Source organism: Engystomops pustulosus, chromosome 3, assembly GCF_040894005.1.
Source record: "Engystomops pustulosus chromosome 3, aEngPut4.maternal, whole genome shotgun sequence".
NCBI classification, from domain to species: domain Eukaryota; kingdom Metazoa; phylum Chordata; class Amphibia; order Anura; family Leptodactylidae; genus Engystomops; species Engystomops pustulosus.
Genome location: NC_092413.1, coordinates 32,781,150 through 32,794,943, shown reverse-complemented (window position 1 = coordinate 32,794,943; position 13,794 = coordinate 32,781,150). Strand labels below are relative to the sequence as shown.

General features: G+C 40.5%; 1 protein-coding gene and 1 pseudogene across 2 annotated transcripts in view; both read right to left on the bottom strand.

Moving 5' to 3' along the window:
* The window catches only part of KIF16B (kinesin family member 16B), a 217,070-nt gene that overhangs the window by 22,444 nt on the left and 180,832 nt on the right, over positions 1-13,794 (bottom strand). For both annotated transcript variants that reach the window (XM_072140436.1, XM_072140437.1), the window contains one exon: positions 1,830-1,913. In XM_072140436.1, the coding sequence (XP_071996537.1) occupies positions 1,830-1,913 (84 nt within the window). The remainder of the gene's footprint in view (positions 1-1,829; positions 1,914-13,794) is intronic.
* LOC140120446 (hemoglobin subunit alpha-3 pseudogene) lies at positions 5,753-6,370 on the bottom strand (annotated as a pseudogene).

Below are 13,794 nucleotides of genomic sequence, written 5' to 3'. Positions count from 1 at the left end.
AAGTGGCTGACGTCATATGGGGAGATTTATTAATTCTGTCGCAGTTTGCAGAAAAAAACTGCCTGCACCAGATTTATAAAGGGATTTAGTCGTAGGATAGCAAGAAAACTATCTTGACAAAAAGGGGTGTGGCATAAAAATGGGGTGTGGCCTTGCACCAAAAAGGTCCGTGCGCCAGAAATACCGATAACCCGACAGAATTGTGCCCTAGTTTTCTGGTGTAAAGTAAGCCAACTAATAGGAGGTGCAGAGCATGACTAGACAGTCTTATACTAGGACAGATTTATCATCAAGCACCAGACACTTACATGAATCTGGTGCAGAATAAGACTGTCTAGTCTAACTCTGCACTGTCTAACCTTAAGACCTTAATTCTGCCCCAAAGTGAGTGTCCCACATGCATCCTGATGTTCTATGAATCTCTGAGGCACTTCCAGAGATAGCCGCAGTACTCCGCTACTTCTGCATTTGACGTACAATGGACCCCGTTTCCCTGGATCTCTAACTCTATGGATTAGCACATTTCTATCAGATGCAAAAGTGAACATCATGGAGATAGTAAGATGTAGGATTGTATAAAAAGCTGCATCTAAGAACCACAGAACCTTGGTTCTGTACTGATGAGGGGCTGTAACCATGAAACAGGTGTGTATGTATATAGCGGATTGCTTTTCCTTCTGGAGGAGTTTCTGGTTTGACTGACGTTATAATTATTATTTTTTGATATATCGAATATCACAGAATCATTTTTTTATTTTCCTACACAAAGTAAGGCTCAGATCACATCAACTATATAATTTCCGTTCCTCTCATCTGTTCACCTCTTGTTCCCCATGGAGTCACATGTACGGAGATTACCCACACAACATGTTTTTGGTTATAATAAAGGATCTATTTTTGACGTTATAATGCCATAACGTGGAATGTCTTAATGTAAGTGCAATAACCTTGATGAAAACTAAGAAAATGGAGAAAAAAAAAAGGAAATAATGAATGACTACAGGATCAGACTACATAATGGGGTAACATTTACTAAGGGCCGTGCGCCAGTCTTCTGTCTGACTTTGCACGTTCTCTTTAGTGCAAGCTGCTTGCACAAGTATTTGTGGGGGGCGTTCTGGTGCTCAGTCAGACCGTGTGCCAGAATTAACAAGCAAAGTCCGACACACGTCCCATGTTAAAGGTGCACCAAAAAAAAAAGTGTCCGGGCAGTGCAGGGGGCGCCAGATTCATGCAGAACGTGCGCCAGAAATCATTAATCTGGCGCCCCCTGCACACTACACAGGCAAACTACATCTGGTGCCATTTGCACTGTTAGTAAATTTGCCCCACTGTGCTTTATCATGCGCTGACGGTCCATGTGCTGGTGGTCCGGTTTGAGTCGGATACATCACAAGGCTTAGACCACATGATGTATCGGTCGGGCAGCTGCGCTGGAGGAAAAACCTGCAAACAGTGATGAATATTTGCAAGTTTTAAGAAAGCTTGCAGGCACGAGGCAGGAAAGCCCATATGGCGTGGAGGTGCTGTAGTCACATAATTAATCACAATTGCGCATTGCAATTATTTCCGTGCTTCTACACCCAAAAATATCATACACATTATATGCATTTTAATGTATATACTTGCAATACTATACATATATATATATATACATATAAATATACATACACATGCCTATAACTGATTTCAGGTTATTATTCGCGTCCACTGTCAATGCAGTTTGATGTTTGATGTCAGAAATACCTAGTGAAAGTACTAACACATGTTTTGGCTTCATAGGGTTTTGGCCTCTAGTCCTGAATATCTCCGTGATACAGAACACTTACCTCCAGCTGAGCTCTGCGCTCCGCTATCACTCTCTCATCTTTGTTTCCAAAAAGTTTCTTTGGAGGAAATTGTAAGGCATTAAGCTGTAAGAGACGAGAGAGAGTCATCAACATACATTCTGAAATATATTAGAATAAGACTTTAAAAACACATTTGCTTTGTAATGATGTTACAGAGGGGACAGTGACTGTACGTTATAAGGCTGGGGACAGTTCACTTTGGGTCTTTAATTTTTCAATGAATCTATATTCCGCCATAGTCTATGTTGGACTATGTTTACATCTGAATCAGAGGATCCATTTGGGATCCAAAACATGAGACACCCACCACCCAGCTCCAGCACTCAGATCAACACAGGAGCCTAAAATTCTATAGATTTCTGCTAACCTGCATTTTACGTGTAGGTCATCAACAGGGTCGGATTAAGACTGTATGGAATTCACTAGTATCAGCTTCCTGGGGAATGGATGATGCATCCTTTCCGTCTACTTTCAATCTGCAGTTTCAGGACCTTTGGAGGAACTTCAAAAGGTCCTGAAATGGCTCTTGTGTACTTGTGTATTAAGAGCAGAAACAGATGTATGCGAATCTCATAGGTGAAGTTCCTTCTCAATATAAAATTTGGTGGTGTTTTGGGCAGTAACCTGGGGTCCAAGCTTTCTTGGGGGGACCATGGCCTACATTATAATCCATTACTGGTGATCAATATAAATTATCTGAAACCTCCCTTTAACCTTACTGTCATTACTTGGGGTCAATTACCAACTTTTCGATGAAGAATCTGCTGAAATAAGCCTCAAGCTAATGTTATGCTGTGGATAAAATTTCATGTGTCCATTTGGGGTCATGTGATGTGAATTAGATTTAATGTGGATCTGGGTCAGATGTAAAATACAGGCGGTCCCCTACTTAAGAACACCCGACTTACATACGATCCATAGTTACAAACGGACCTCTGGATGTTGGTAATTTACTGTACTTTTGCTTTAGACTATAATAAACAGCTGTAACAGTTATCACAGGTGTCTGTAATGAAGCTGTATTGTTAATCCTGGTTCTTATAACAATCCAACATTTTTAAAATCCAATTGTCACAAAGACCCAAAAAAATTTGGCTTGGGCTACAATTGTAAAATATACAGATCCGACTTACATACAAATTCAACTTAAGAACAAACCTATAGATCTTATACGTAACCCGGCGACTGCCTGTATGTAATTATAATAGAGTTCTCCACCAAACTACATTTATTCCCTATAACATAGAAACTAGTCATCTGTTTGGTGGGAATGAGACTGCTCAGCCCACGACAGTGTCGGTCCCGCACCCATCTGCTTACATGATGCGTAGCCTGTGACTTCTTGAAAGCCGGTTTTAAAACTAAAAAACATTAATGAAATATCCAAATCAAATTGATATGGCTCCAACACCTAGTGTCCCTATAGCTGACAAATAGAAGATGGAACAGGAAGTAGACGGTTCCGTTCTCTGTGTAGTGGTCTGGTCAGGTTACTGCAATCGGGAAGAGAATAGCTAACTCGTGACTGTGCTGGATATTGAACCCCCAACCAGAATATTTTGGACCTATTCAATGAATATCAAAATACAAGATGTTAAAACCAGCTCATCCAACCCTTGTAGTGTACGTAGGTCAATAAAATCCGAACATGTAGCATCTATGGTTCAGAATCAAGGTGCATTATAACAGGAAAAATGTCCAACTCCAGGATCATTTGGTCTTGAGTAAAACAAATGGCTTTTATTCATTCAACTTAAAAACAAAGCTGGCACATGAATAAGGAAGGTATTCTGAAACGCGTAGGCTAAAATCTACCTTCTTGTAGATTTGATTGCTGTATCCATGTACCAGCTTTGTTTTTTAGTTGAATGACTAAAAGCCATTTGTTTTACTCAAGACCAAATGATCCTGGAGCTGAACATTTTCCCCGTTATCCAATTCTATGGATAACTGGAAAAATGTTATCCATTTTCCAGAGCTAAATAGACCAAGGTCATACAGGAAAAATTAGACTCCCCTTCTTATGATAATAGGGAACACCAAACAATAAGACCCTTATCCCCTATTCCATAGCACTACCCTAATTGAAGCTAAATTATACAAGGAACAATTTCCGATACCGTCAAAGAACGGCCATTGAAAAGTGTAAGAAAACATAGTCCTATCAATACTGATCAAATGACAGCAACCAGATAGAAATAGATATAAATGTGTTCCCCTTCCAGAACATATAAAGATTAAAACTAAAACTATCAATAGAAATGACTAGGGGCATCCAGAGAAAAGGTGAAAATCAGATTGATGCTCGAGCCCAGCATCCAGGGCACCTCGGAAGCCGAATAGTAAATTTGATAAAGAGTGTTGGTGTAAAGTTAATGAAGGCTAAAATTAAACATGTACCGGACAGATAAATCACTAGTAGATGTGCGTAATTAGAGTTACAACACATCATATATTCCCTTATAGTGCGCCATGTTAATGGCTCATAAAATGAAGGTAAAGCACAAAGGGCAATGGGCGGAAGACAAACCAAATTATCTCAAGTGATGGAAGAAGGTGAGGAAAACAACCAAGAGTGGGAGGTGGTGAAGGATCAATAAATGGAGAACAGATGAAGACATTATTTATAGAGCGGCGAGAAGACGTTGCAGAATATTATACTGCAGCACTTCAGTTATTGCAAGGTCTAATGGAAGATTTCACAAGGTCTTCGGCTTGGGAAGAGGCGCTAACAAGCAGCGGCTCTCACTGTCAGACTCAGGCCAACCATCTAATCCATGGACAGCCATTCACAGCTTTCACATATACTAATAAAATAGGAGTGAAATTTCATGGAACTCATTATAACCCTCTACTTTCTGACATATTAGAAGAAGGCTTCCCTGTACATTTATAATCAATTTTGCATTTGGGGAAAAAAAACAAACTATTGATGTTTGTGGATAACATCTGATGTAGGCCCCTTCGCACAAGTCGCATGCTGTTGCCTGCAGCCCATATGACATGAAAGTGTCAGAGCTGCTTACCCCGCTCCTGTCCAATAACTGCCCCAACTGCAAAGATTTGCAAGAATAGGAAACGGTGTATATTTTGTGGTGCACAGATCGAGAATGTGCCCAATTGAAAGCAATGGAGCCATGAGATAGATGCTGTTTTGTGGCTAGCTCATGGCCAAAGCTTACAGCTGTGTGCATGATGCCTTAGGAATAAGCTTAACCTCTTAAGGACACAGCCCTTTTCATTTTCACATTTCCAAAATTACATACATTTTTAAAATTTTCTGTGTATACAGCTGTACACATGTTTTCTGCAGACCTATTTCCTAGTTATGGTAATTAATATTCCAGGCCTAAAATCTAAATCTGGCGAAACTGACGAAAACAAATATTTACGCCATTTTATTTTGGGCTATGTTTTACAACTTTCATTTTGCACTCCAAATAACACCTCCACTTTATTCTTTGGTATGGTAAGATCACAGTGATACTAAGTATATATATATATATATATATATATATATATATATACATATATATATATATATATATATATATATATATGTATATGTATGTGTGTTTTATTATGTTTTAGTAGATTTAAAAAATTTGTTTTTACATTTTTTTTTCATTTGAGGCTAATAACTTTTTCATACTTCGGTGTAAAGAGCTATGTAAGGCGTAATTTTTTGCGTAATGAAATAAAGTTTCCCTTGTTACCAGTTTAGGGACTGTACAACCTTTTGATTCACTTTTTAATAAACTAATTATGTGTTGGAAAATGGCAAAAAAGTGGCGTTTCAAAGTTGGGCGCTATTTTCCGCTAAGGGATGCACTTTAACACCAGATTTATTAACGATTACACCAGATTTATTAAAGACTACACCAGATTTTTTTTGATGGACATCAAACACAAGAAGTAGCCAAGCAAGAGACTGCTGCAAAAACACAGGCTAGCAAAATTAGATTACAGCTGAATTGCAGTGTTTGATTGGCTATATATTGGATGAGAAACTTGTGTTCATTCCCTCTGAATTTCCTGAAGGATGTTACGGATGTAGTCTCCTATGCTAGAAGCATTGGTTTATCTGTACTTGGAGGTCAAGACGGCGGAGACTTCAGAAATGAATTTGTCCCAAGCAGCCTGAGCTTCAGCAGTGAAGTCATCTGGGAAGTGAGAAGCCAAGACGACCTGGATGGTGTGGGACAACAGAGGGAAGTTTCCAGGGTCCATTCTCAGGTTGTAGGCATGGAGGTCACTAAGGGTGGACAGGGTGCCTGCAAGGTCATTCACATGACTGGCGGCATTTCCAAGAGCATAGAAGATCTTGCAACCATGGGCGAGAAGGTCAGCAGAGCCATGAGACAAGTCAAAGTGGGCAAAGTAGGTCTTTGTCTGAGGGAAGCTCAGAAACAGCCTTTCCAAAGCCTCAGCACCCAGTTGGTTGGCTTGGGGAGCAATCTTGGCCCAAAGGGCTTGGATAAGAGCGATCTTGCTTGCAGAGAGACACATTGTGATGTTAGTGAGTTAAGGTGAGCCTAAGGAAGACATTATCGGGCGATGAAATGGGCAGGCAGCCGCAGACATGATAGACGGGCGGCAACGGATGGGACAGGCCGGCGGGCCTGGAGGGGAGAGGTGAGCCGGGCGGCCGGGGACATGTGAGGCGGGCTGGGCGGCGGTGGACGGGAGAGGGAGGCTGGAGAGATGGGCCTGGAGGCCTCTCATGTGATAGCCGGGCCAACGGGAGAGGAGGGCTGGGCCGGGAATAACCATTCTTTTATATTTTGATAAATCAAGCATTTTGGGATGTGGTGATACCCAACATGTTTATGATTTCATTTATTTATTTATTTTTATATTTGTTTTAAGAGTAGGGGGTAATTTGAACTTTTAGGTTTTCATTTAAAGGAAAAAAAAAAATTTTTTTACTGTATATTTAGGCCCCCTAGGGTACCTAAACCCTAGAGGATCTGATCGCTACTAACATATACTGCAATACTACTGTATTGCAGTTTATGGGGATTTTCCTATTGATCTATAATAGTGTGCCACTGGATGTGACAAGCCTGAGAGTCTTAAAGTGGACCTGTCACCCTCAAAAACTGCACTAGGAGCTGCTTACTAAAGTAAGCAGCTCCTAGTGCTAAAACAGATTCAGCAGTGTTACACAGTTAGCGTTATCTTTAGTGATGGGTCCTCTTTAAGTAGACTCCTGGCTGTCACAGCAATGGATTGTGCCCCTTATGACGTCACAGTGGGGGCAGCGATCCAGACCAAGAAAGCGGCACCCATGCGCTTCTGACATTTAAATGCTCCCGACCGGACGAGGGCATTTAAATGGTTAAAACAAGTGATTGCTGCTAACATGGTTGCGGGTGTTGCCGATAGGTGTTTGTTGCATTATGTGCATTATGAGCCCTCTTTATACACTCGCTGCCGGCACGCCGTTAAAGGAAATCTACCATTTATTCATACATGATAAACCAAAGACACTTACTCATAGATCCAGGCAGCGTGACTGTGATACTCTTCTTATATTTGTTATCCATGGGCTCCTGCCTTCTAAAATAAATGTTTAAAAGTATACTCTGGGGGCATCCATATTCCCTCCATGCTATAGCTTTACAGGCTATAGCCTCCTACCGCACAAGTTTACAGCAGGCAGAAAAAGGGTCGAGGGAGCAGGGTGAGATGTGCTCCTGTACCGTGTAACAGCCTATACAGCCAGAGCACAAATGCTGATGTTAGAAAGGAGGCGGCGATGGATAACAAATATAAGAAAATTATCACAGCCATGGTGCCTGGATCTATGAGTAAGTGTGTCTTTGGTTTATCATTCTTAATTTTGGTAGATTTTCTTTAAAACATATAACTGCTCCAAGATTTAAAGCTCAAAATGAGAGTTCATACATTACTCTTGTAGTCATATGTATACAGTAGGTCATTGATAGTTTGGGGTTGGTGTATCCCTTTAAGTATGTGAGCATCAAAATCTTTCTCTGTGAAATGAAAATTTATCATAACTAGTAGTTTCCAAATAAAATTTATTGTTGGGTAGCGCTGGGAGAAAAAAATTGTACTTACCCTGCTCCGATTCCCATGAGAAGTTGGTTTTTCTCTTCGGCCAGACGACCCAACTGGTTGGAGTCACAGGACCCACTTCCGTTGCTCAGTGGCCTCCATGGACCATGGGATGTCACTTTCATCACAGGATATGCACTAAAGTCAATTGAGTGGTCGAAGCCGGCGACCCGACCTCTGTGCTTACAGTCAAGCCATGGGTACAATTGCGAAGCGGGAACTCGGAGCTGACCGAATGTAAGTAGAATTTATTTTTTGGCGACACTTCACCAAAATGGTAATATGTCTACATCATATGTGACCCCAGTGGTGACAATTTCCATGTTATAAAGCTGTAGTTTAGAAATGTTAATGTACTGTAATTTATCGTAGTCAACTAGAAGAACAATAAATATCCTAAAACTTTGTACAAGCCATAAATAACTTAAACCGTTAACCACCGAGAAGGTGGAAGCGACGGAGGACACCTAGGAGATGCAAGATGCAGCTTGGAGATACTTCAGATGATTTATCGGTAAAAACACAAAAGGCGCCAAAGGTAATAAACCTTCGTAATGGTGACAAGTGTATACACACAAAAAGTGGTCAGCAGTTTTGGGTGCGGTAATTAGTGTACATGATATATCAACTCATTAAGGCAATTTCGTTGTGCAGCGATTAACATAAAGTAAAGTGAGATCTCACAAATCTCAATGTATTGTACGGCACAGCACTAGTGAAGCTATATATTTTACTTAGCCGAACTAACCATGAATAACACAGACAAAGCAATAAACACTTCTGGATTATTATACTTCACATGTAGATGAGAAAACAAAGACAGGAACTATTTTTAAGGTTTGCATTTGTCATGGGAAGACAGAAAAAAGTGTGTGTGAAGCTACTTCTTACACCATGTTTCCATTGTATTTTGTATTGTATTGTACCTAGTACATCCTCATACCGATACATATTTCCTTGAGGGTTACTTACCAATATTTTCAGGTCTGAAGGTCAATAAAATGGTTAGAGATGTAGGTGCTGGTTGACCAACAATGACATAATTATTACAGTCAGATGAACCCCTCGATGGCACCACAGACACAAGGATTTGGACCTGGTGTCTGCAATATCACAATATATAGATAAGTTAAAGCTATAGAGATAAGTCTGAAAAAAAGATGGTGATCCAGAGGAAGGCCAAAGAAACCCTACAAAGGTAGATATTTCATAAGAAAAAAAAAACGTGATTTCCGTAATGATGTAAAGTCATAACAGAAAGGGCTTTGAGACATGAAGGGAAGAGGCAAGCTGGTAGCCAACAGTCCCCGAGCCCAGCGGTAGCCAACGGTCCCCGAGCCCAGTGCCAACCTGTAGTCACGTTGCCCCCAATAGCAAGGATTCACATGGTCACCAGGAGCCAATAATCATGTTTACCACAGTAGCCAATACTCATGTTTCCCCAAAGGAGCCAATAGTCATGTTGCCCCCAGTGGAGAATAGTCACGTTGCCCCCGTAACCAATAGTCACGTTGCCCCCACTATCCAATAGTCATAGAGCCCCCACTATCCAATAGTCATAGAGCCCCCACTATCCAATAGTCATAGAGCCCCCACTATCCAATAGTCATAGAGCCCATAATATTATCAAAAATGTTGTCATCATGAAATGTCATAACCTTCAGCTTCATGACAAAGTTTTCACGAAATTCGTGTTGAATGGTACTTTGCCACTTTGTTGCTCTTCTCCAACAATAGCTTTAAGGAACACATAGAAAATGTGTCTGATATCTTGTGTAGAGTTAGTGTAGTGGCATAATTCTTTATGCCTTTATTCCCAATCCAGTGGAGAGTAGATTAACTGTTCTAACCAAAATACCACTTTAATTTATATTTTTGATGCACTAGAGCGATTAAAGAATCGAAATCAAAATTGTACATGTAAGTTTTAGATTTTGTATATCCTGTATAAAAAAATATATATTTTTGTTACATTATACAACAAACCCAACATTTTCTAACTCATGCCTAGTACCTGCCTAGCTTCCTAGATAAAAAAACCCCCCATAAAATATGCAACAAGACTGTACAAACAATCTCTCTCCCTTTAAATGTACCCACATGCCCCGTTTACAAAGGTTAATCCAATTTCTCATTAAAACTATAAATAAAAGAACTTAAAAGAACCGACATTGTATATTCCCATTAATTACTTCCCCTTCTAGGCAGCGATGGATTATAGGAGTTTCGTCATTAGTTTCTGACAGCAAGTTCAAATATAGCTAAAAGAATAAAGCGAAGACTGCGCCGTCTACAGCCGTAGGAAATGTCTGGATTTGCTTTCTAGTGAGGAATAAAAGCGGGAACTTTGCCTACTTTACTTTTTGAAGACTTGACAAAGGTAACTTGCACAGTCTTCCTCGGGAATGCTTACAATTCCACCGCTCAGAAATAATAGAAAGCCATTATGGAGAGGTAATAAAACGAGAATGACTCTTTTCCAAGAACTTTTCATAATACACAAGATTTTGGGCACAGCCAAGAACAGCTGGAAAGCGTTCACCGGAAAAATGTTTAAACAACATGGAAATGTAGAAAAGAGGTGATCCAACTACCAAAACATGTAGCCATAAACAAGATCTGAGCTTTTATCTTATCCCGTGAAGAGTAAGGCATTCAGATCATGTGTAGGAATATTATATAAAGGATTCAAATGCTTTGAATAAAATTTGGAAGACACCCTATAGCCCAGCATACTGCCATCGTCTACAGCCCGGACTGGCTTTCTTGGCAAACCATTGCGAAATAAAGGGGTCGTCAAGGATTTATCACTGATGTCCTCATTGTCTGATCATTGTTGGCCAACATCATTGCCCTGCAGCAATTGCCTGTTTGACCCAGTGTAGGCACAGGGAAAGGAGTTGCCTCATGCCAGAACTGATGCCAAAGCTCCTACGGTACATGATGGGAACCACGGCTCTCCATTGTTAAACGTTAAAACCAAGGTGAACAGCTTTTCAGTGCAGGGAGCAAATAATTTCTAGACAATCCTTGAATACTTGTGGATCAATTATTAAGGGGACAACCAATTGACAGACCCTAATACTGGAGTTCTAAAGTCTCATTGACTTTAGCATGTTCAAATGAGTTGCTCCAACTTCGGCAGTTACCCCAATCCACAGGATAGAGTATAACTGTAATCAGTGAGTGACCGATAGCTGGGACCCCCAGTGATCATGGAAACGGGACTTCAAGCAATTAGGAGAATGGGCATCTGTGTGGAACGGCAGCCAAGCATGTGCTCAGGAACTCCATTCAAATCTTTGAGATTAATAGGGGTCCCAAATAACAGACCCTTACCGATTGGGTAAGGTATCCCCTTTCTTGTGGATTAAGGATAACATCCAAAGTTGGGTCAAGCCCTTTGTCGAGAACATTTTCAGGTATGTGAAGAAAAATCTCAGTTGCTGCCATCAAAGCAATCAAGTTCCAATGTGGATAATGTGACCTAAAGAAGGGATTTATTCTCCACCCAGTAATGTCCAATAAATCTGTTAAACTCTATCATGAACACAATGCGATTGGGGTACAGCATATACCTGTATGTCTACAATGTTTATGGAATTGTAGACCTATCTAGATCTAGTTAAATCTACTGTTATTTCAGGCTATGCTATCTATAGTGTCCAACTTGTGTTCCTCTCAACACTATAGCAGCAAGTTTGTTACATGTGCAAAATATGGGAACGATATCTTTCATAGGCCCTTAGGTTTTCCACTTCTGTTTGTGTATTTGTGCTCTAGTCAAAAAACTTCAGGGGAAGTTTTATTAATTCTGTCTAATATCTAGTCAAGTCTGGAGACAAGATACTAGTTGAGGAGGCTGCCTTAGACCACTTCTGCAGGTGGCTGGAGTCCTGGAGACGGGACGGTTATAATTCAATTCTAAGTCGTGTTACATGGCTACTTGAAGGTTGGGCATTGACTTGGAAGAAGTCACATTCTAAAAGCTGGTGCTGGAAGTATAGGATCTCGTAATCTATCCAGAAAAACCCATTTGCGTACTGCGTTGATCACACAACCGTAAGATTTAATTAAAGGAACTAATGTTACAAGACATATTTGATGCACCTTTGCTATTGCCTGATGAAAAGTAATCCATCAAAAAGTCAGGTTGGAAGTCAAAGTTGACGCATATATAAGTAGGTCGTGCCCACTTCCTGATAGACCACACCCATTTGCAAAAAAGCCACACCTATTTTTCAAATGAGCAAGAAGCTCGTAATTGGGACATCATGAGATGAGACACAAGGGGGCGGAGGGCCTAGTGCGATGATATAAAGAAAAAAAGTTCAGCTCACTCCATCCAAACTAGCACAGGTGCACACTGATAACTCCGAGGTTGAAGAAAACAGACTACAGAGAAGGTAAATGATCGCGGCACACAATTATAGACGTGGATGATAAAAAAAAAAAATGGATTCTTTAATAATGTGGATTAAAATACACAATAGGAAGCAATATTACCTACGCGTTTCTGCCAAAACATGTAGGTCATAATGCTGCCTTGTGGGCTTTATCGTGTATTTTAATCCACATTATTAAATTATCAATTTTTTCATCATCCACATCTACAAATGTGTGCCGGGATCACTTACCTTTGCTATGGCCTAGTGTGAGGGGCGGATTTTTAAAAATTTCAATCTGGATGATAACCGAGCGGTTTCCCGAGGGTGCAGGATAAACCGTTCCTCAATCGACACGTCCAGCCGGCACTGGACACTTCAGAAGAGGAGACAAGGTAAACTTGGTTTATGAACTGCATAAAAAACCAAGGATCATTATAAAAACAGTTTCGGATAGGGCTTACTATTGCTGATGTGGACATAGGGGGCACTGAAAATGGGGTTCATGGTGGCAGGTTCCCTTTTTAAGACATATGGGTGGCTACCTGATATCACCCAAAGTCATAATGAAGTCAATCCAAAAAAAAATCAAATCATGGATGTTTTGTAGATGTGGATGTTCATTATTTTGTAAAAGGCAGCCAATGACAAGTTCTGAACTTAATATGGACTAAACCTCCGTATCATACAGTAACCAGCTGGCAAACTGCAAATAATTCCCGATACAAGAGCAAAATTCTACCCATCAAAAGCGATAAAGCATAAACTGGATGTCGCCTGCTTTGCATCTTAGCAACCAGTTTGCAATTATTAACTGTGACAAATTAATCATTGCTATTCCGTGCTGACATACAGCTATTAAGTCTTAATTGAAGTAAACCGGTTTCAGCCAGCTGCATAATAATGTTTTCTGCATACACTAAATTCATTTGAAAATGTCTCATTTAGACGAGGAGAGAAGACCCTCCAAATACATGGGAACCTTGGAGAGACAACTTGTGACAGGGCCGTGACCATCAAGGACGCCTTGTTAGAACGGCGCATACATACACGCTGCATATGATCGGGATGAGACGCTGATAATTTATGATATATTCTCCCCGGAATTAACGAAGTGTGAAATGTGACTGGCAACAGTAAACAGTGGATGGAGGCGGAATACAGAACGGCGGCTCGTGAGAACGCTTACCACAAGTGATGTTATACACAAGATAATGAAATACGTGGCCTGGGAGAACACAGCGTCCGATAAATGAGATGCTGTATACATCCTTAGCATAAAAAAATAGTAGGGAAAAATAATTAAAAAGTTACTTTTTTTACTTCTACTTTTACTCTCTCTTTCCCGATTTCATAAGTCATTGCCCACTGGGCACAACCTTGACTGTGTTCTGCTCTCCCTGTAATCCCGACTGCACACAAATGTGCTCTCTCGTGTGCTGGTCAAGTGATGTAAGGATCCCCCTAGTAAGTGATGT